The sequence below is a fragment of the Schistocerca nitens genome, chromosome 3 (genome assembly GCF_023898315.1).
Source record: "Schistocerca nitens isolate TAMUIC-IGC-003100 chromosome 3, iqSchNite1.1, whole genome shotgun sequence".
Lineage (NCBI taxonomy): Eukaryota > Metazoa > Arthropoda > Insecta > Orthoptera > Acrididae > Schistocerca > Schistocerca nitens.
Window position 1 is genome coordinate 984,298,221 of NC_064616.1, and position 23,956 is coordinate 984,322,176.

At 41.1% G+C, this 23,956-nt stretch overlaps 1 protein-coding gene across 1 annotated transcript in view; it reads left to right on the forward strand.

Annotated features, from left to right (window-relative positions):
- Nucleotides 1-11,610: 11,610 nt before the first annotated feature.
- LOC126249048 (ceramide kinase) overlaps nucleotides 11,611-23,956 on the forward strand; it is a 332,377-nt gene continuing 320,031 nt past the window's right edge. Inside the window, exon 1 of the mRNA XM_049950675.1 lies at nucleotides 11,611-11,814. Coding sequence (XP_049806632.1) covers nucleotides 11,688-11,814 — 127 coding nt within the window. The 5' untranslated portion in view covers nucleotides 11,611-11,687. The remainder of the gene's footprint in view (nucleotides 11,815-23,956) is intronic.

The window sequence follows — 23,956 nt, forward strand, 5'->3', positions numbered from 1 at the left end:
GTACTACTAGTGAATCACACCACGAGGGGGGGGGGATAAAAAAAATTGACAACTTGGCACAGAAGGTTGGGCTAAAGGTGAATCAACACAAAATGGAGTTTGCGAAATTAGAAAGAAGTCCAGAGCAGCAAGAATTCCTGGAGACAGATGGTACAAGGTTCAGCAGAGTACACCACGCCAAATATTTGGGATCTTAGTTTACCAGCAAGAGCAGCATGGAAATGAACATCAAGGAAAGAATTGATTTCCCAACAGTAGCATGAAAATGGACTTAATGGAAAGACCAGCAGTGGCAATGAAAGGCATGTACTCCCTTGTTCACGCACACAGCTCAAGACCAATATCAGTGGATACAGAAATGAGAAAATATAACACATTGATATGCGCGGCATGATTCAGAAACCTGGAGCATGACTACAGGAGAAAAGGAAAAACTATCAATATTTGCAAGAAAATTAATAATGAAAAATGGGGACCGATTTTAGATAACGGAGAATGGGGAATGAGGAAATCTACCTCTTGATGCAACAACCACTAGTCCTACAGAAGCTGAAGAGCAAAAGAATCGTGGGGACAGCCCATATAACCTTTATGCCAGAAGGAAGACAAGTGAAGATAGCACTTAAGGGAAAACCAAATGCCAGATGCCCCATATGAAGATACAGGCAGCACTGAGTAGAGGACCTGGGGAAGAACATGGGACTGAACAGATGTTGAGGAACGGAGTACAAAACAGAAAGGTGGGGAGATGGTTTGTGGAAGCAGCATGTGGTCTGCAGGGGCCATGACTGCTGGATATGTATATGTATATGTGTATGTTGATGGACAGAGAATATTGATGTCTCTCCTAAGACAATTTGTGATGCAAAGAGGATGAGGGTGGGGAAAAAAATGCACAGATAGGTTTAAGCACATTGGCAATGACCTGGAAAGATTTAGTGGTGACCATAAATATGCTAAGGAGCAGTTTGTGTGTTAAGAAGTCATTCTAATTGCATTTGCTGCACTTTACAGAATCAGCGGGCAACATATATGGCATACATAAACTATTTTAAAAATCAGTTGCATCCACACAAAGATTAAGATTTTGATAAAAACCAGATGACAAACATTCTGTTAAAAGTTAGTTTGTGAAGTGCTTCACCTAATTTACAGATTCAAGAACTTTGTGCTGTATAATTTATGAATTCACTTTTCATAGAAAAGATGTTTTCAATAACGGTGTATACGACCCGGGAGATCCGGGAAAAACCAGGGAATTTTTTCGTCCGGGAGGAAAGCGGGATAAACCCGGGAAATGTTCGGAATTCTGGGAATTGTTCGTTGTTTTAGTTTTCAGTTAAATTTTTGTGATTTTGACGGGTAAGAACAAATACTCTAACAAAGGATATTACTGTGTCCCGCTTTTGCAGAATAATACTGCAGCAACAAAACATGAATGAGAGAAAAAAACGACAGTAAAACTTAAGTCGCAAAGGAAATACGCCATATACAACAATAAAACAAAATGCTCATACAAGCGTTTGCCAACAGCAAAGTGTGTCAAAATCTTTGGGAAGACTATGCAATGCTTTCTAACAACAAATTGCCTCCGATGAGTGTGACGTCACAACTGTTTACTTTAGATTCGTTTAAGCAGTTGCGGGCGGACTCTTGTACATGTGCAGTTGAGTCGCGTATGAGAAGTACCTTCTCGCGCTTCTGGCTACAGACGTGTGGTTGGGGGCCACTATCTAGTATCGCCCCGATTCAGAAATATACTCCTGGAAATGGAAAAAAGAACACATTGACACCGGTGTGTCAGACCCACCATACTTGCTCCGGACACTGCGAGAGGGCTGTACAAGCAATGATCACACGCACGGCACAGCGGACACACCAGGAACCGCGGTGTTGGCCGTCGAATGGCGCTAGCTGCGCAGCATTTGTGCACCGCCGCCGTCAGTGTCAGCCAGTTTGCCGTGGCATACGGAGCTCCATCGCAGTCTTTAACACTGGTAGCATGCCGCGACAGCGTAGACGTGAACCGTATGTGCAGTTTACAGACTTTGAGCGAGGGCGTATAGTGGGCATGCGGGAGGCCGGGTGGACGTACCGCCGAATTGCTCAACACGTGGGGCGTGAGGTCTCCACAGTACATCGATGTTGTCGCCAGTGGTCGGCGGAAGGTGCACGTGCCTGTCGACCTGGGACCGGACCGCAGCGACGCACGGATGCACGCCAAGACCGTAGGATCCTACGCAGTGCCGTAGGGGACCGCACCGCCACTTCCCAGCAAATTAGGGACACTGTTGCTCCTGGGGTATCGGCGAGGACCATTCGCAACCGTCTCCATGAAGCTGGGCTACGGTCCCGCACACCGTTAGGCCGTCTTCCGCTCACGCCCCAACATCGTGCAGCCCGCCTCCAGTGGTGTCGCGACAGGTGTGAATGGAGGGACGAATGGAGACATGTCGTCTTCAGCAATGAGAGTCGCTTCTGCCTTGGTGCCAATGATGGTCGTATGCGTGTTTGGCGCCGTGCAGGTGAGTGCCACAATCAGGACTGCATATGACCGAGGCACACAGGGCCAACACCCGGCATCATGGTGTGGGGAGCGATCTCCTACACTGGCCGTACACCACTGGTGATCGTCGAGGGGACACTGAATAGTGCACGGTACATCCAAACCGTCATCGAACCCATCGTTCTACCATTCCTAGACCGGCAAGGGAACTTGCTGTTCCAACAGGACAATGCACGTCCGCATGTATCCCGTGCCACCCAACGTGCTCTAGAAGGTGTAAGTCAACTACCCTGGCCAGCAAGATCTCCGGATCTGTCCCCCATTGAGCATGTTTGGGACTGGATGAAGCGTCGTCTCACGCGGTCTGCACGTCCAGCACGAACGCTGGTCCAACTGAGGCACCAGGTGGAAATGGCATGGCAAGCCGTTCCACAGGACTACATCCAGCATCTCTACGATCGTCTCCATGGGAGAACAGCAGCCTGCATTGCTGCGAAAGGTGGATATACACTGTATTAGTGCCGACATTGTGCATGCTCTGTTGCCTGTGTCTATGTGCCTGTGGTTCTGTCAGTGTGATCATGTGATGTATCTGACCCCAGGAATGTGTCAATAAAGTTTCCCCTTCCTGGGACAATGAATTCACTGTGTTCTTATTTCAATTTCCAGGAGTGTATCTGAGATCCGGGGCCGATCCACAGAGCAGTCTGAGTTGTAGAGGGGAGTCTCCGTGTGACTCGTGTTTACGTTTAGTGATTTTGCTGTTTCCTATTCATTTATTGCTCTCACATTAAATGAAAAGAAAACGGATATCTATGGCCGTGAGCTATCAAATGAATTAAAATACGTTCGCATAATTACGGAAGGCTAAAATATGTTATTAGTTTCAGGTTTTATCTCCACCTTTCTGACAGTTAATCATTAATCGCCTTGCAGAACAATGAATTTATTTTTGTCAGTTTGCTAAAGAAATTTGGCTTTTTATTAATCTTTCCCGCTGGGGCAGTCAATTTATTTGAAACGAGGTGTTTGATTCCATACTATGGGCTAGTTTCAACTGTTCGCTGCCTTTCAAAAGTGCATGTTTTCATCTTCTAGCACGTATGACATTATGCCATAATAAAGAACTCAACATGAAATAATACAGTACCGGTACTCAAGAAAATTTACATCCGAATCTCGACATACGAATGTGCACTTTAAGCCGAATTATGCATTTTAGTATGGTTCACGAAATTACGATTTTTTGGGGTATCCTCTAATGTCTTGTTTCTTTTATGATATAGTGTAAGATCTTTTAATGTTTTACACCTGCGAACATACGGGCTTCCTGCGTCATCGTAGCTGCGCAAGCGCAGTGACGCCTGTTTCTGGCGCTCTCTGGAAATTACTGAAACGAACATATTTCTAACAGTTCACGGGAAAATATTGCGAATGGTTGTTTGAAAAGCATTACTTTCAAAGTAAATTTCCTTTTATGCAAGATGAATTATGTGCGCGAATGTGCGATGGATTTCTTAAATCAGAGAGCATTTGACGCTCATTTAAAAATCTAGTCTTTGAGGACGTACATTTAGAAAAATTTATGTCTTTATTAAAAATTTTACTGGCCTTTTTGTGTGATGTACCTTAAAGAGTAACGCGCGCAAAAAAAATCAACATTATATGTGAAAGCTTAGCTTCTCTTGCAGCTTATTAATCTTCGAGGCCAATGTTGTATGTGAAAGCTTTGCTTTTCTTGTAGTAACGCTGTGTGTATTAATTCAAACCATTAACTTTTCCTATTTGTGTGTACGCTCTACTTGGCAGTAATATTGCTATTGGCTGACTACATTACGTATCCTATGCTAGAAGATCCGCTGTCATCGGCTGGCGATATCACGGGACGAGCTTTGACTGGCTACAAAAACGCATTGCAATCTTGATTTCAATGTCTCAGAAAGTAACACGCGGTGTTTGGTGGAATTTAAATTTACACTTTCGTAATACGAAAATATGCACCGTACGTGTTGCTGCACATCAAAGATCTTTCCAAAACGTGTTTTTACTAGATTTGGTTTCCTAAAGGTCCTCAAGTTATACGCCGGTGTATGAAACCATAACCATTCAAAGGATTGATAAGTTTTACAGTTCCGAGGAAAAGTATACTGTCACTTAACACGAAAAAAGTATATTTTCACCCGGGAAAAAGTGTAATTTTAACCGGGAAATCCGGGATTTTTTTTTTTTTCTTTCTTGTCCATGTATACACCCTGAATAAGTAATGGGAATTCTCGTATTTCCTATGTTGTCAGATTTGCATTATTCTGAAGTGTTGGTAAACAGATTGTAAAAATATTTCTACAGTGTTAGCGACATGGAACATTTAGTCTGTCATCTGTCGAAAAGATTAAATGTGTTTTGGTAGTATTGACATTTATCTACTGTAAAAGTGGATAAGATAATTTGTGTAAGTCTTTAGGTTCTCCTGGCACATTTGTTGATCAAACAGTCCACGGGTGTACTGCCTGTCAATAGTGTCCAATGGGCACACTATTTCAGGGATCAGACATGCTGCCATCGTCAGGTGTGTTGAACTGAGTTACTGAGGGCAGGTGGCCAACTTCTATAAACTCCCATCACAAGCTATTCCCTCTGCGTCCACAGAGGTAATGGCTGGTGGTGAGGGGATATAAGTCAGCTGTGTGTCCTCGAAGCTCAACTTGTCTATGCACCTGACGATGGTGAGGTGTCTGTCACTGAAACATTGTCCCTGTTGGACACTATGGACTGGCAGTACACCTGTGGACTGTTTGATCAAGATAATTTGCAGTATATTTTGCTGAGAGACTGGAATAAAGTCCAGCAGAATTTTGGAAATACTAAATATTGCTTTGGTGAGTCTGCTGTGAGCAAAATGAGAATGTGAGTGGTGTAAGCAGTTTGAAGGAGGCCATGAAGGTGTTGAAGCTGATGAGGGTCCTGGATATCATTGCAGATAATAACTAATGAAATTTTGGGAAAAACAACTGATCATTGAATCACAGTCAAAGAAGTCACTGATGTTGGCATATCAACTGGCTTGTGCCATCAAATGTTTCCTGATGTTTTTGGTATGAAATGTGTGACAGTGGTAATTGGAAGATGCTCATGAGTTGCTAGAGAAAGTCTGCAACTATGCAGATCCACTGAAAAATGTCATAACAGGAAATTAAACATGAGTTTACCAGAACCCTGCTGCTGTATTGTGTTCCAAAGGTGGACCAAAAGGTTTTTAAGCAGGTAACCATAATCTTCTGGCTTGTCAGTGTAGCTCGAGGAAATGGTGGAGATATCTCTCTCTCTCTCTCTCTCTCTCTCTCTCTCTCTCTCTCTCTCACTCACACTCACCTCCATTTACCTTTAAACAAGTGCCATAGTAAGATGGTGGTGTAATAATGGCGTTGTCAGATTTAGTGAACTGAGGAGCCCTTGGCTCCATAGAGAATAGTCATGATGATGCACGTGGGTAACTTTCTTGCATGTCTGTGTGTTATTACTGGGCAAGGGTTGGCAGTGGTTAAGGCCTGGAGTCTAATTTGAGAGGATATGGGACCAAATAACCTTACACCTATACAGGCTCAGATTTTCTGTGATTTCCGTAAACTGATTGAAGTGAATGTTTCCTATGAAGAGGATACAGCCAGTGAGAGATCAAAAATTTGCGATGGTAGACATGCAAGGTATTATTGAGTACATCAGAGATGTTAATATAACTATATGAAGCAATGTGACATGGAGTTAACATACAGAGAAATTATTATGGAAGGCAAATCATAGGTGACAGTTTATTAAGTGATTATGAGGTAGTGCAGAGAAGTTGCTCACACAACTTGTGTGTCATTGATCCTCGAATTTTGTTTGTGTATATAGGTTCCTTAACAAACTGCAATGACTAAAAAGACTGAAGCTCCCAGTAATAGGTATTCAGTGTAAGAGAAGCAAATACAAGAGTTTGTTTAAATAGAGCACTAGATGTTAGATATTATATCTGGAGTGAGAAACTAATACCAAAATAAAGTTGTAATATAATATAAACTAATTAAATTTGAAGCTGTTTTTCGTGTCCTGTGGTGAATTTGTAGCACAAATAGTTGTGGCTTGAAGTTGGTTTCACCATAGCAGGTAGTATGTCGCTGCCACCTCCTTACCTCATAAATGAATTATCCAAATAGTTATTAGGAGGGGGGGGGGGGGGGGAGATTCCACAACTAACCATGTACAAAACTTCAAACCTCTGTGTTTGTGATATGATACTTACAAATTACACCACAAAATCACTGAAATAATTAAAGCAGTAGATACTATAATTCCTGTCTCTGTATCATTGGGCCAGGACTCTTTCTTTCCCTTTCTGCTGCTAACTTGGACAGTGTGCTTGAAATTTTTTATTTGCTCTTCCTTCGCATTGAGTTTCACTAAGAAGGGTGCACTTGCTTCTGAAACAGCTGGTATTTCTGTAAACATCTCTTACTTTATATAATTATTTCCTAAAAAATTTCTGGATGAAAGAGTGAAGCACGTTTCAAGCTTTACATAAACTTGATTAAAAAAAAAAAAAAAACTGGAAAAATGTGGCAGTTACAAATACAGACTATGATCTTTTCAGCCCACTATTTGACACACTGATACTGAGACCATAATCACATTTTTTTCCTACGTGTTACCTTTCGATGCCTTATGGCTTTTGCACTTACATGAAAAGTGGAAAGGTGGTTTACAGCTCCGACTGTTAAGAGTGTTGCATTCGGTACCATAAAGTAAAAATCTCAGAGTTAGGGAACAAACAACTTACACATAATCACATAAAATTGATATCATCCGAGCTTTAAACATTGTATGTAATGACACAGTATTGCATCTACAGACTTTACATGAACTATTTTTGTCCATTGTGCATTTCAGAAGGAATGTATGTTAAGTTTTAATACCTCATTGATAATGTAGTCATTACACCTCAGTTAGACTAAGAGAGGAGGAAGTAAAGCAGACAATCTTTTTGAAAAATCAAATTGGCAATTTCTGAAGTGATTTAAGGGGAGACCATGGAAAACCTAAATCAGGATTAATACGCACAGATTAGAACACATTCACATATTACAAAAATATCACCAGTTGGAATATTCTGCAACTTTTCAAAAGAATGTGATTGTGTCTGTCATCTGTATTACTAAATGACTAACACTGTGTATGGTCACCTGGTCCTAGTTGCAGGTTGCTTGTCTACTTCCGGTGGCAACAAAAATTTGATTTTCAATATTTCTTACAACTGGTGACAATTTTTCCCACTTACATGCTTAACATCAGATATTTAACACACAAACTCATTTGGAAAGTAATCAGGAGTTTGAAGCTGTTTTATAATGGAAGTTTGATTCCTTAAACACTTGGAGGTTTACTGATAATATTATATTAGAGAAATTGTATTTTTATGTGACACGTTTGATTCAGTCTGTATTTATGAAATTTCTTTGTCCACCATATGTTAATAAATTCCACAGCTAACTCTCAAAGTTTTGTAGATTATCTACATACCTGGAATTTCTTGTAACAATTTTGTTCTTAGAGCACTGGTTGTGTCTTGAACTTTATTCTGCTCTGTATATTCGGTATTTTACTGGATGATAAGTAACTTGATTTTGTCACCCCTTGTCTTTAATTTGTGTGGCAAGGTGTTTTAGTTCTCTTCTACCAATACTTCATTTTATATTTAAATTTACTGCATATAGAAAACATGCATTTCCCAGTTTATATGTTGTTTCCATGGTTCTCGGGTATACTGCAAAATCCAACTGTCAAAAGTTCGCAATATGTCAGTGGACAACTGTTCTGCCATCATCAGGTGGTGCTGATGTAATGAAGTGTCTGTTGCGGGCTTGTAGTATTCGTACTTGCCAGGCCTTATTTCAGACATTGCTGTGCTCAGTGGTGGGGATATGTGAGGTTGCGACAGTGGAGGGGAGAGCCCCAGTTGCTTCCACTCACTGTCTATGTTGCATTTTGCATCTGGGCATCACGTTTTGCTTTGTTGGAGCTTAATATTGGCTTCCAGCTTTGCTCAGTTAGAAGCCAGCGTCTCTGTTCATGAAATTATTGATCACACAAATTTCAATTGCTTCTTCAAAATTCAGTCCCAAAATTTATCAGTGATAGCACCGACTGTTGTTTGCTGCTAAATCATTTTACATAATAAAAAAAGTTTTGCGTCACTAGCATATCTGAAAATTGCAGTTTTATATTCAAGAGGACAGGGAATCAATGAATGACTGAATGTGCGAGCCTCATTAAACCAAGAACTTAACTTCTCTGTGAAATACAAACAAAATGATAACCGGAGTATATTTAGTTCCAAAGTGCGGGTCTGTGAAATCAAAATCAGCTGCTGGGTTACATTCAGTAGTATTTTGCTCCACCTTGTGAACTGTAAGATGCTTTGCTGCTCCTTGGCATGTTGTTCACTAGGTGATACAGACATTGCTGCTTAAGCCTGTCCCACTCTTCAAAGTTGGACCTCCTGGGGTTGTCTATTGTTCAAGGACATTTCCTGCCATGATACGCTTAAAAGTGTCGCAAACATAATCAGTTGGATTCATGTCAACAGATACAACAAGCCTCTTGCAGCTCGGTCTTCAGGTGAGTGTGGTATGCCCCTGCATTGTGGGTGAAATGTTGACTGTAGAGCTGGAAAAAAGGTTTTAAGATCCTATCCCAATACTTCACAATATTCTCAAATTACTCTATAGCAGTAGGTGGTGTCTTAATTTCTGTACATGACACCAGTTCAGATCTTTATTTACCCACCTGCTTGCTGAATCCATACCTGTATACCTTAGACGTTTGTAGGTACCTGAACACTTCCACACTCTTTCATGGCCATCACAAGATTTCAGACAAATCCTGATCTCATTAGGTCACAGAACCCAGTGCTGTCGATCTAGTTCCATACCCCCTGCTTTCTTTCATTGTGTACCACAGTGCTGGGCATTGCACAGCTATTCATTATGGACATCTTGACACCAAAGTTCTTGTGTGGAGATGGTTGCTTACTGTCAGGATCATCAAAACTATGCCCAGATGCCTCCAAAATGGCAGTGCACAGATCATGATGAATCTCCTTGGGTACCTATGAGATGTGATGTGTAGGCAGTAGTCATTAGCTGGTGCTGTTGACAACAGCAGTCCACTATTTAACAGATTTTTGAAGTTTCTCCTTTCATACTAGCACTTGAAGGTATGTTGACAGACAGCAATGCCCACAAGTGGCATTATGATTGGAGACACATTAGACTCTACGAAACTGCATTACGAATGTAGGTTTGTGTTTACTTCCATTACATACATGGCTGTATACAGCAATTACCTGCGGTCAAAAGAGTGTTGAGGAAAAAGAGCACTGATAAAAAAAAGTATAGCCAGTTCAAGTACTGAGTATGATACAATATTTTTGAGCAGTTTGGGGTGTACAGCTTTCACTGATACAGTGAGCTATCCATTGAAGCTAACAGTTCACACACAGATACTATTGCCTCGAAAGTGCAATGCAGAAAAAAGTGCTTGACAGGCAGTCAAATGAGTCTTTTAATGTGAGGTGGCACAATTGTTCAATAAGTGGTTTTACGAGAAGTCTTGTTCCATAAATCAGATCCATTAAAAGTGATGTGGAATGTGTCATAGGAACATAAAATTTCATACACATTCATAATATATTTATGTGGCTACATGCCATCAATTTACACATAGGTAGTGGACTATCTAATCAAGAAGTCCTCTGTGGTGTAGATGGTGGTTTTTTAGGTAAAACATACATTTGGAAACACTGCTGTTATTTCCATGTGCAGTTTCTTAAAATATTGTATAGCTGTGTATTTAATTCCTTCCTGTGCCAAAGTTAGATCACTAGAGAGAAGAGCAAGTCATTTTCCCTTGTACTAATATATCCGTGAATAGGTATGCAAACATTCTGTAAATAATTGTGCCTGCCTTGATCCACTTGAGATTTTCCTTTTGCATCCTTCGTACCTGCAAAATCTATTGCCGATTCCCTAAGTACCTTTCTCAAGTAATGAGTCTCTTTTGTCTATTGTGATATCGTCTTCATTTTGTAATATAATGTTACTGCTTAAATTTGAGGGAGACGCTCTTATTCTTATAAACATTCTCGTGTTCTGTATTTTTTATTTCCTGCTTGATGAAGCTGTTTCACATCATATTGTGCATCTTTCTAGTTTTTGGTCATTTGAAATTTAAGAGGTTTTAGCGCAACTTTATCGGAGATTGATATAAAATATAGTCACTTTAATTTTTAGTTCAGTTCGGTCTTTAACAACACAGGTTTCTGTTTGTTTTCTTAGGGAAGCGTGAATTGCTCAAACGTGTTCTCAGCAGATCTTGTTAGGTATGACGTCTATGAAAGTTTTGCTTAAGTCAGACCGAACACGTTTATTTTAACTATGTGGGAGAATGTAAGCCGGGATAATACTTCCTTTAAATTTGCAAAGAGAATGAGTGGCATTAAATAATTTTGTTAATACAAATTTTCGGTTGGTAATCAGTTGTATTCCACGTAAGTGCCACGAAATTAATTTCAGTGGCATCACTAAAAACTTCATTTGTTCCAGGATACCACTTCCTCATTCGTAGCTTGAGATACGGCTGTGAACGTAATTGTGTTTGATCGAATCGACCAAAAATTTCAGCAGTAGTCCAAATTCTGTTTAAATATATCGTAACAACTTCGTCGAAGAGACAAATAGCATCTGGGCAACAATATTGTTCGAGAAAGACTTGTAAAGAGAATAAAAAATTCCAATGCGCGCCTTGTTGGAGATCTGTGCCCTTTCAGTCCGTTGTCTATTTCGTTGCTATGATACATGTTCTACCGATGTTGTTTACTCTAAAGTGTTGGATTCTGAGTAGTTACGCTTAGGAGGCAGCTGGAAACAAAAATTTATAAATGTATTATTGCTTGTATTGCAGTTGGCTAAACAACCTGGCGATTCTCATTTTTATTTCAATTATCTTAAAGTTGCCACGCCTGTTGTAGCTTTAGTAGCGTGCCGACAGATGGCGTTAAGGAGCAACGCTAAGCAAAACAAGCGGTGGGTGATCCTTGTCACATTTTTGGGGATGTAGTCGCATTCATTGATCAGTACATTACGGTAAGATGTCAGATTTGGCGGGCGAAGTGTGTGATCCGGTGTTATTGAATACATTTCTCATAAAGAAGAAGAAATGTAGAGTCTACTTTCACCGAGGGACACTGACATGGGAAACAGAAGGATCTCCATACAGTAAGTTAACAAATACGTGCCGCAGCATTACATACACTGTTGAATCTGTTATAAAATACAAAGGTTGCTGTTGTGCTTTGCGTTCTCTTGAATCACATAGTTGAAATTTCGCAAACTGTCCCAAGATTTTCGGTATGTCGATTGTATGTTCACTAACGTGGCTGTTAGGCGACGAGATGTCCGTACCAGCTTTGAATTCTTGAATGTAAAATGTAAATGTTAATTAATTCATGATTTTTGAGACAAACTAAAGCGCTGAATAGTGAAGACTTTACGTACAACCTTTGTGTACCCAATGACAATGTCTGTGAAAGTGATAATCTGATATATACATAATACTTTGGAAGCTATATCATACGCAAAAGGCGTATCCCTTTTAATTCGACAAGTTTCAGCTAACTTGTCGTATAACTGAATTCAAAACATGTTATATTTCGAGATGAAAAGAAACAATGCATGTTGATAACAGAACGTCACGTTTCAAAATCAAATCACCGTGCCGTCCCTCAGCTCCGTATCCTAGAACACATGCTATTGTTTTTGTCTAGCATTATAATTAAAATACTAGCTTGTACGTTCTTTTTAACGGTGAGAAAAATTACCTGCCAGTTTTTATGCAACGACCCTGTTTTTAGATTGTAGAACAGAAAAGAATTATTTCTCATCTGAACAATGATTGTAGTGCTAATTGTTGCAACATTATTTTTTTCTTCTTTCCTTCGGGGTGCGAAAGTAGGAACATCGGGATCTCCCGAATGTGTTTCTGTGGTAGTACGTCGTCAACGTTTATTGGTGTTGCAATATGTTATTCACCAGTTACAAAATAAGATCAGTTGGGTACGACAAAATGCGGAGAATGTTTCCACACAACCAACGCCACCAAAAGTAATACTGCATTCCAACGAATACTTCCTTTCACTAAAATATATTTATACTTATAATGTTGGAAATTAGTACAGTATTGCTTGCGCTTTATGTTGCAACAATGTTCTTTGAATGTCAACAAGGCTGATTGTCTCCTTTCAAAGAGGAATCATTACAGGAATGCTGAAGAGGATGAAGACAGATATTTAATATAGTTTTGCTTTGGTACGGTGCCAAATTTACAACTGTAATGTTATTCAAATGAAAAGCCAGATGAAGGTAATTTAGACATATGCAGCGGCTGCGACTGCAGAGACACAGTGCACCCTGTCACATGTATCCAAACCAAGATGAGTTTAGACTGTTTTGCATGTAGAATTCATTCCAGTGCGGTCACTCGTCTTGAATGACAGACGCGGAACCCGAGGACGGAATGCGCTTTTTTACAGTACACTATTTAGCATTAACCTCTGCGTGTGTACCGCTGAAAGCATTCAGTCGAGTAATTATGAATGATACCCTTGGAGTGATTGTTACTCAAACAAATTTATAATTATTAAATAATTTATTGAAACCATGTTTGCTGACCAGCGGCGGTGTTGGGGGGGGGGGGGGGGGGGGATAAAACTGGTAACGCTTAGGGTGAAAGCGTATTACAAGAGACATAGGCCAGGAAATTAATTTCGGATGTAATGTCTTTTAGGATAGGCTTATACATGGCACAATACGGCAGTAATGGAAAAAATATTTGTAGTTTAAATACCTTTTAATAACGTTACATCTGCAGAGTTCGGATACAGTTACTTTCACGTTACCTCGTGAACCTGATGTAAATGGATTAAGGTGTACTCATAAATGCTAAGGTAACCTGTCAGACCAAGAGAGGCAACGGCAGTGTTAAACACCAGATCCTGTACTAGTTTACATTCAGAACGACGACGAATTCCTTGCCCAGCTGCAGAAGGAGCTGCAATAGTACTTGTCTTCTAAATCCACGCATTTTGTGTAATATTTTGTGTTTTTGTTTCTTTAGGAGGCCAGTCGATAGCGTTATCAAATGATTAGTTAACAGGAGAACATTAATGAAAAGACTTTTCCAGCTTTTATGTCTAACACACAAATGAATGGAAACATGAATACGTGAAAGGACTAGGAAACTGCAGTGCATATCAGTCTTCGTTAGAACCCATCACATTCAATACTGGTAACTCGCAATTAATGTTGCGAAAAGTTACTGTGACACATATCAAACAGTAGAAACAGATACCGTCTTATTTGAAAATTTCTGTGGAAATCAACCTCTTCCTGGAGATGGTATTCAGTTCCAGTTCTCTAGCGTGGAACTCTAGTAAAACGGCTTAAAAAACACAGCACTATTCTTGTGGGATCGTTTTAGGCAATGTGTTATGATGCATAGTGCTCGGCGATTTTAAGACGTGCTAATATCAATATTTGTGAGCTTGTAGTCAACAAAGATACAGATTCGCACTGCCCGTCGCGCGAGATCGGCGAGGGCAAACAATAATGTGCTAAGGAAGAGCAGAATTGTTTTCTCTTGCACTCCTTTCGCAAAGGATGTAGTAAAGGGAGCTAATGTTAGTCGTGCTGAGCAAACACTACTGTGCACAAATCAGCGAGGGAATACTCGATTACGCATTGCAAAATGCGTGAGAAAATAATACTTTCGATTTTTTTTTTCCGCCACTCTCACCGATTGAGCTCGAGACAGAATGCTTATAATTCTCTGAGATGCATGTAATGAAATATTTGACTTATGAAAACGGGATATAACAGATTCTTGGGTTTCTCGCCAAAAATGAAGTTCTTTAATTTATGTAATAAGATTGCCATAAGATAATTCGTATTTCTCTTCTAATGTCGACCAGTTTTTTTACGCTTCTCTGTGAACTAGGGGACCTGTGGACATCCATACCGAGATGCTTTGATATCACAAAGGATTAATCTCCATTCAGCCCATATACATCACCAATATTCAAGTATGAGTCGCACTAGCAATTAATATTTCGAAACAAATTGCACTTTACATTTCTTCTAATAGTGAACTGAAATCGACCGTTTCTACTATTTTACTAAACCAGTGTGATTTTTCCATTTTTATGATACCAACTTTCCTTACACTGTTGGCCATTTTGGCCCCCATGTATTCGGCAAGTACTTCACCACAAATTTTTAGTAGAATCTCTTCAGATTCTTCTTTTATGATAGATACATTTCTAGAACTAGGTCAACTATTTACCAGAGTTTATGCCCATTTCCAGTATGTGAACTATGTACGTTTTTAAATGAGACAGGCCACGACCACTTGTGAATTCAGTGAACCAAAAATGCAGTCTTTTCTGCTCCCTGTTATGCTGCTACTGTGATAAAATTATGCCTTTCAGCTTAGCGGAGGAGTGCTGTAATGCAGATGTGTTTAAACCCCGAAGAAGTCGGCGATCAATAAACTGGAGGAAAAGAGAAAATTGGAAGTTCTATGATAGGACAAAAGAAATTTGCACGCATTAGAGGGCTGCAAAGGCAGAAGAGTGACCGAACTGAAAAGTTGTCTGCGTAGACTACTGCGACATTTCGTAGCGGCCACTTCCTGATTCTGAGGTACTTCCGTACTGTCGAGCCTCTTAAGCAAGGATCTTCACCTCTTGTGAAGCGTCTATTAGAAAAACTTGCACATATGTGGGCCAGTTTCGATGAAAGATAGGACCGAATTTGTTGCACGTACCGTGTTGACGGCAATTACGCTAGTATGCGACATTTGCTGGTACTTGAAAAAGAATTGGTGGCGAACTGTGTCAACGTAGCTAACTTCTCTTGTGTCTTACCGACGAGCCCATTGCTCTACATAGATCTTGCCAGAGTTTTAGGGTAAATGCAGATAGAATCAGGAGCCTTTGTGCTACTCTTTCCACGTAGCGTCCTTGCAGAGTTATCCACATTATCTGTGGGCCAAACGGGATGCAGAAGGGACAACGTTATGAACTAATAATGGGAAGGGATAGGCCTAATTCCAGTTTAAGCTTCCCACTGACGTGGATGTAGTGTCACTGACGCAGAGTAATACCGATCATCATCTTCTGGATTTACGTTTTTCAGTTGTGACTCCTGTTCACGTGATAATTTTTTGTGGTGTATATGTTCTCAGGCAACGTTTTATCATTTTCTGCCTGAAAATTCGTTGAATGGTTTTCCACGGTCCGATGTTCAAAGCTCTTCTCCCTTCCACCTTGTGTGAGCGAGCTTGAACTCTCCAAATCAGATGGAGCAATGCCGCGTTCTCTGAAGTAAGAATACTGTTTTTAATGCTTTTGTTTTCATCCACTAATTTGGTCAGCCGTCTGGGAACGATGACAGACCGTGAGTTCTTATTGTTTGCAAGAGTTACTTTTATACTAAGGATCCAAGCAGTAGCGTGATTATGAAATTGTTGGCATTACTTCCTGATTTAACTAAATGTAATTTTATATGTAATTTTACGATGTTTCTGTCACTATGTGAACTTAATTTTGAACCTGGAATCAGTCTACCTATGGTCTTCCGCTGTTTTCTACAGCTTGACGAATCCTGCAATTCTCGTGCATTAATTTTTCCCCCTTATTCCAAATTATTTCCAGTTCTCGTTCATGTCTTTTATCCAGTTGTTCTCTATTATGTCGCGTTCCATATCTTCTTGGTCAACACAATGTGGTCCATCCTCATGATGTGATGAGAAAATCTCAATCTTCTTTTCTCTTTCATACCTGCAGTTTGTTCCACACTGTCATAAAACTTCTGCTTTGATCTTTATATCCAAACGTCACCTTGTACATTCGTGCTCCAGATCTTTCAAAAATTTTTCGATTCTTCACCTCCAGTCGAATACAGGCCTCTTGCATAAGATTCTCATGTCTTTTCCATGTAACGCAGTATTTCTGATTGTACACATTTGGCTTTCCTCAATAGATTCTTTTTTCGTTATGTTTTCCTTGCAGTACACCGTAGTTTTCACAGAGCTTGGGACCTAGCTATATATTTGCAAATTTCGTTGAAAAATAGCATAGAAAAAATTCAAATTAAGGGATAGAAGACTGGATATAGTTGAGAATGTTCTACATCGTAGTAGTGCGTCAGAATTGCATCGAGTCTTGCATTCTACCAGCGGATTCAGACTTCCTTGTCTTTGTACCTTAGTTCCTCTCTGTGGCACTCTATTGACACTACCTGATATGTACCATATTGTGTTTTAACTGTGTTATGTTACTGACTTCGTTCCTCTTATTTTATGAGCCATTTTCAATGTCATCGTTTTTAAGTTAGAACGTGATTCCCTGGTTTGAAACGGTGATGCCAATGGTTATATTCAAAGAACCATATACAGTATTTCCTCTCTGATTAGTGCACGATAGAGTGTAATCGGCACGACTAACATTAGCTTCCTTTGCGAAAGGATTGCAAGAGAAAATAATTCTGCTTTTTCTTACCACATTATTAAGTTTTCCGTCACCGTTCTCGCGCGAGGGGCAGTGTGAATCTGTATCTTTGTTGAATACGAGCTCACAGATATTGGTATTAGCATGTCTTAAGATCGCCGAGCACTATGCATCATAATACATTGCCTAAAACGATCCCACAAGAATAGTGCTGGGTATTTTTGGAGCCGTTCGACACCTACGACAGCTTGATTTTACTAGAGTTCCACGCTATAGAACGTACCTGGAACTGAATACCATCCTTTGGAAAAGGTTGATTTTCAAAGGATTCTTCACTGGGATGGTCCGCGACTTCCCTGATAATATGACGAGCATATTTCACTCGACGCCCAGTTGTCCTATGACGTTTGAAGTAGAGCCAATATGACCATACACTGGCCACAAACCTGGCTATTGAGGAGAAGTGCCGGCCGCGGTGGTCTAGCGGTTCTAGGCGCTCAGTCCGGAACCGCGCAACTGCTACGGTCGCAGGTTCGAATCCTGCCTAGGGCATGGATGTGTGTGATGTCCTTAGGTTAGTTAGGTTTACGTAGTTCTAAGTTCTAGGGGACTGATGACTACAGATGTTAAGTCCCATAGTGCTCAGAGCCATTTGAACGATTTGAGGAGAAGTTGGCGTTCACGTATATTGGTATTCTAATCTGTTCAGAAAACAATTAATAAGAAAAACAGTGGAACTTGAGTCTACATCAAAATATCTACTTCTCTGCTCTGCAAGCCACCATACGATGCATGGCGAAGAATACCACATACCACAGTTAAAAGCAGTCATTCCCTTTCATGTCCGACTCACAAGTGGAGCCAGGGAAGAACAAGAGCTGTCTACATTGTCTGATTAAAGGATCCGGAACTGGCCACTAGCTGTCACGAGAGGCGGACCCGCCAGTATAAAAGAAGGCGAGGAGTATTGTGTTAGCGGTATAGAAGTAGTAACGTTAGAATGGCTCGGTCAGAAGAGTTCAGTGACCTCAAACATGAATTAATCATCAGATGGTACCCGAGTAACAAATCCAACAGGGACATTTCAACTCTTCTAAAGACGTCCAAGTCGAGTGTTGATGTGATTGTGAAGTGGAACCGCGAGGGAACAATCGCAGCTCAACTAAGACCAGAAAAACTTCATGTACTGATGTATAGTGACTGTCGTCATAAGCCATACAGTTATGTAGGCAATACTAAGCGACGGTTGAGGTGGTGTAAACAGCGATGGCACTGGGCAGTGGATGACCGGAAAAAGGGTGATTTTGAGTAATGAATCACGCTATACCCTGTGTCAGTCCGATGGGAAGGGGCTGGGTCTGGCGAATGCCTGGAGCACATTATCTGCCATCATGTCTCGTGCAAACAATGAAGTACGGAGTAGATGGTGTTAAGATCTGGGACTGTTTTTCGGGGTTGGGGTATGGTCCCCATACTGCGTTTAAGGAACTCTTAATACGGAAGGGTATGAACACATTTTACACCATTTTGGTCTGCCACAGTAGAGGAACAGTTTGCAGACGACGATCGTTCGTATTAGCATGTCACTGTATCCTGTCATAAAGCAGCATCTGCCAGGCAATGGTTGTAAGGAATAACATTCCTGAAATGGACTGGCTTACCCAGAGTCCTGACCTAACCTCAGTGGAACATGTTTGGGATTAGTTAGAACGTCGACTTCGCCCCAGACCTCAGCGTTTAACATAACTATAATTTCTCGTTTCGGCTCTTGAGGAAGGATGGGGTGCCATCCCTCCACAGACATTGACACATCACTGAAAGTGTTCTCAGCAGAGTTCAAGCCGTGATAAAGGCGAAGGGTGGACGCATTCCATATAAATGTCTGCTGATAGGTGTCTAGATATTTTCCATCATATAGTGTATGTCCATCCGTACGAATCCTATTTTTTCTTGACGTGTGTCTTCGCGGTTCTTATTTGTGGAGTACGGTGCCGGCTGTAAAATTATTCTGCAAACAATCACAAAGCTGATAAGAATGGATCAGAACATTGCGCTGCCGTTTATGAGGCAACTGGGAGGGCTTTGTGGACACAGTACAGGACTGTCTCCGCACGATCAGTTTGACCTATGGAAGTTTGTTATGAATAACAGTACCTCCCACCCTCTCTGCTGCACCCTGGTGCGCGAAGCAGGTGGTCCAGTGGAGTCGGTTTCTCTTCACCAATGAGTGCAGGCTTTGTCTGACCCTTGATGTCATAGAAGAGTGTGGAGGCGGCCAGGTATCAATATATGTCTCAGAAAAGCAGTCTCATAGGTTCAGTAAGGAATTGGGTCAGTGTAATGTACGAATGTCGGACGCCTCTCGTTGCTATCGACAGTAATTTAAGGACTCTGCAGTATCAGATCAGTATCTTCCAATTGATTGTCCAGAACTGCAATCAACATTTCGGCGATGGTTGCATGCCTGTGCTGACATGAACGCGACTGACTGTGCGTGGGACCAGTTGGAACGCGTAGTGAATAGTCTCCGTAGCCTTCCACACGCACTCGTTGACCTCAGAATTCCCACTGTCGAAGAATGAGGTATGCTCGACCGCAAACGTTTCGACCACCGTGTGGTACATACGCCTGTACTCAACAACCGAAACTGTTCAGTACAGCGCTGTAAGCGTCTTGGGTTTGGATCAGAAGGACCATAATCGAGGTCTGCCGCTCCTTTAAACAACACTTCAATGCGATTGTACTATGCGAATCAGCTATAACTTGCACTCCTTTCATTTCGTGAACGGCTAAAGATACCGAATCGAGATTGTGGGCAAATTATAGTATGCAGAGTGTTTCTTAATTTTATTCTATGGGTATCACCCAAGATACTGAAACAGGTACTTTTTTTTATATACTTTATAACGACATCCAAAAGCTCTTGCACGCTCGAGTTCAGTGATATAACACTTGTTAATGGTATTGAAACTTCTCGTTGAAGTATCCGAAAAATATTCAAAACTTGAAAGGCAAAGCGAACAGAATCAGGTATTGCGATGTAAACACCGACAAGTGAGGCTATTATTCCAAGCTCTAACGGTGTAACAAGCCTTTCTATTGTTTAATCGATTCTAAAAGAGCTTTTTACTTAATCATGTGTACAGGGGTCGGACAAAAATATGGAAACACCAAAAACTCAACACATTACCATGTACGGCGTAGGAAAAACGTTGGCATAAAACAGCTTGCGGTCACTACAGAATGCGTATATACAGGTCCTGTGTGCCTGTGAAGGGGATGTTATGCCCTGCAAAAATGACAAGTACAGGTAAAGACGGTGAACATCGATCTCACACGCTCCCCTCCAAAGTGGACCATAAGGGCTCAATAATATTGACATCTGATGACTTGGGTGGTCAGGGGAAATGCGACAATTCATCGACGATGCGATCTATGTGAACAGGGGCCCTATCGTCTGGAACACAGGATCTCTATTGGGGAACAAACATTGTACCATGGGAAGGACGTGATCAGCCAAAATGGTCCCATGGTCCTCGGTAATAATGCGACATTGGACAGTAATCATGGGCGAATGAAATATCATGATGTGGCAGCCAAAATTTTTACCGAAAGCCCCCCGCCCTCCCACCCCTCCTCCCTGTTTCACTCGTGGGACGTAAAGTCGGCAAGAAGTTGAAACATGATTCGTCTGACCAAATGAAATTTTTCCATTGCTCCATAGTCCACGTTTTATAGCTTCGGCTCCGCGGGCGTTTGCATCACTAAACAGTGGTTTTGGAACTCCACTTCAACCTGCAGTTAACTGTTTGTGGACCCCATTTGTGGTATGCTGGAGCTGACAGAGTTCGCGAGTGCGACATCCAGTTCTGCTGTGACTTGCAGCTGTTGTCCCCTTATTTTTCGTCACAATCGTCTTCATTGACCGTCTGTCACGATCACTCCACACACACCTTCGTCTGCGTTGTGACTTAGCTGATGATTTTTTTTTTTTTCCACACTTTCCCTGTGTGTGATAGAAATCTTCGATCCGATGCCTCTTGAAACATCAAACACTTCTGCTATCTTGATTGAGGTAGCAACCACCATACGAGCACCAACAATTTTCCCACGTTCGATCTCATTTAGAGCCGACATAATGCACTCACAACGACATGTTCTCTGTTCTGATCATGACTGACTCTTGCAGCTTCTTGTAGACATTGCACAGGTGCCTTTCATGGTCAACTACGTAGTGCAACATGCTGGCTTGGCTAACATGTGCATTATGTTCAAACATTCGTTTCTGTTGGTGTTTCCACATTTTTGTCGTCCAACCCCTGTATGTACAGACATTTGAAATGGTTTCCTCTTAATCATCTTGTGCTGCGCTGAAAGTTGTGAGGTAACGGGCGAGTTGTGGCGCCCTGAAAATATTCTAAGTTCGGAGTTGGTGTCGAACGTTAGCCGGGGTCCAGGCCGACCATGTGTCTGGGAATTCCTTGGTGACGCTGTGTCGATGAAAGAGACTTGTATGCTGAGAGTGCCAAAGATGGTGGACTTCGTGAAACCATCATGGCAGACATTTCACAGTTCGTGTAGAAATTAATAGTAGCCAGATGCATCATGATACCTCAAAAAGAAACATGTACATTATCATTATTTGCATGACGATTCTGATGGTGTAATCATATTTTCATTATCTTTATTAGTTTAAAGTTTAGTATCTGACGATAAATTATACAAGTAACACCCAGCAACGAATTACGAAAATCTAAACGGTTCATCCGATTTTGTCGATCACGTGTCTTTAGAAAGCTATTAGTGTAAATCTAAATCGGTGTGAATTACACGCATGTAACTTGAATAGTACATGAGTTATTGGATGTCTAAGTGGCTGATTACTACTAATCGCGTGAGGCCATAACTACTCTACGGTTGCACGAAAAAAACGGTAGCAGCATGCTTATAAATATATTTACTCGTCTATGTCTTTGTTTATATCCGATATATACTACTCGTGAAGAAATTGGTTAAATATTTACTGTGTTTTAGAAAGCACAGAGACATTTGGCTACTGGCCTACCTTTTGTTGCTATTCCTTTGATACATGTTTATTTAATTTGTTTGTGTATTTAAAAATGGTTCATATGGCTCTGGGACTCAACTGCTGTGGTCATCAGTCCCCTAGAACTTAGAACTACTTAAACCTAACTAACCTAAGGACATCACACACATCCATGCCCGAGGCAGGATTCGAACCTGCGACCGTAGCGGTCGCGCGGTTCCAGACTGAAGCGCCTAGAACCGCTCGGCCACACCGGCCGGCTTATGTATTTAATAATGTGTGTTAGAGCGTGTTTATGGTCCAGCCGTAGGAATATTTATTTAATTTCAAGTTATTTAAATGTAAATTCAGTATTTCGAATGTTTCATTATGTTTGTGTGTTTTGGCTTGAAGACATGGCAGAAGCGCTCTAGCCAATCCTCTGACTCAAAGTTGAAATATTAAAAGTTTTGGCACTCGTTACTACAGCAGGCCACTACATAAGTGGGGGAGGAGCTGGACAGTACGAGAGAGTCCTGGACAGTATGGCGTGACGGACGCACGGTCACGGGAAAGACAAGGAGAGTGGAGCAGTTTGCGCGTGGTGGCGGGAGATAGAAATATTTCGTAGTGCCGACTTGTACACTTGTGTGATTTCTGTGGCTTCTGCAGTGAAGACGTTGTATGCGTTAGAAGTGAATATCTTGCGAGCTATGTTGTTGTTCATAACTAATTACGTGAAGTAGGAATCTATTGTTTCCCTGTTATTCAACTTACATTTTATTTAATTGCTGGACCATCGACGCCAATAAGTGTTTTACAGTAATAAAGGGCATTCTTAAAGGTACTTCTGCTATCGTACCCATCATTTAAAGTCGTTAAAATAGTACCCGCAGAACTTATTTAATTGCAATCTTTCATTTATAAATTTCTATATAAAATTCAAAATTCGCAATTGCCAAGTGATAGGAACCTTCGACTATTCGATTCATGTGTACATTCATATTGTATACTGTAGACTCAGCTGTATTTGGCTTGTAATGCTGCAACTACGTATCCCAATCCCTAGACAACGAAACCAGCCAAAACTTTTAATATTTCAACTTTGAGTCAGAGGATACGCAGTTGAGGGCCACCGCACCATCACATCATTTAATTCTGAAAGCCCACAAAGTTAACATATAGTTCCATTTACAACGATCGTAGGAGACCCTGTACGTATGTCGCATAAAGTACGACCAAGAGGAGATACGTTTTGTTGTCCTATCTTCTTGCTGCATGTAACGACGGATCCTGGTATGAGCGCCCCACGTGGCATACTTTACCCCGCAATAACCTATTCGGGCAGCCTACCTTTCAACTTAAGCATAATCGTCGGACATTTTTGCGAAAAGTTTCAACGTCACCATTAACAAGCGTTGTATCACTGTACTCGTCTTTTCAAGAAGTTTCGAATGCTATTAAAGTATATCGTTCATTAAAAAAAGTCTTACTTCATTCAATATCTCGGAGTATACCAGAATTAAGAGCATTACACATGCAACAAAATAGCGTACGCGCCTGCTTACTCTCGTTTGCCGAAAAACTTGATACGGTAGACAAGCAGCTGCTGCAACAGGACGTGTTACCTTCGTCACCACTTTAATTCAAATGAGCACACAGTCTCTCTCTGCTGTGCTGATAAATCCCCCATTCCGTGGGCATCATTAAAACAAATGCCCAGAGCTATAAAACTGAGGCCGTATTTTTTTAGTCTCATTGACAGGTAGAATGAAGATCACCTGTTCGTCGCCTGCAGTTTACTGAAAAGTAATTGACCAGGCTGGAA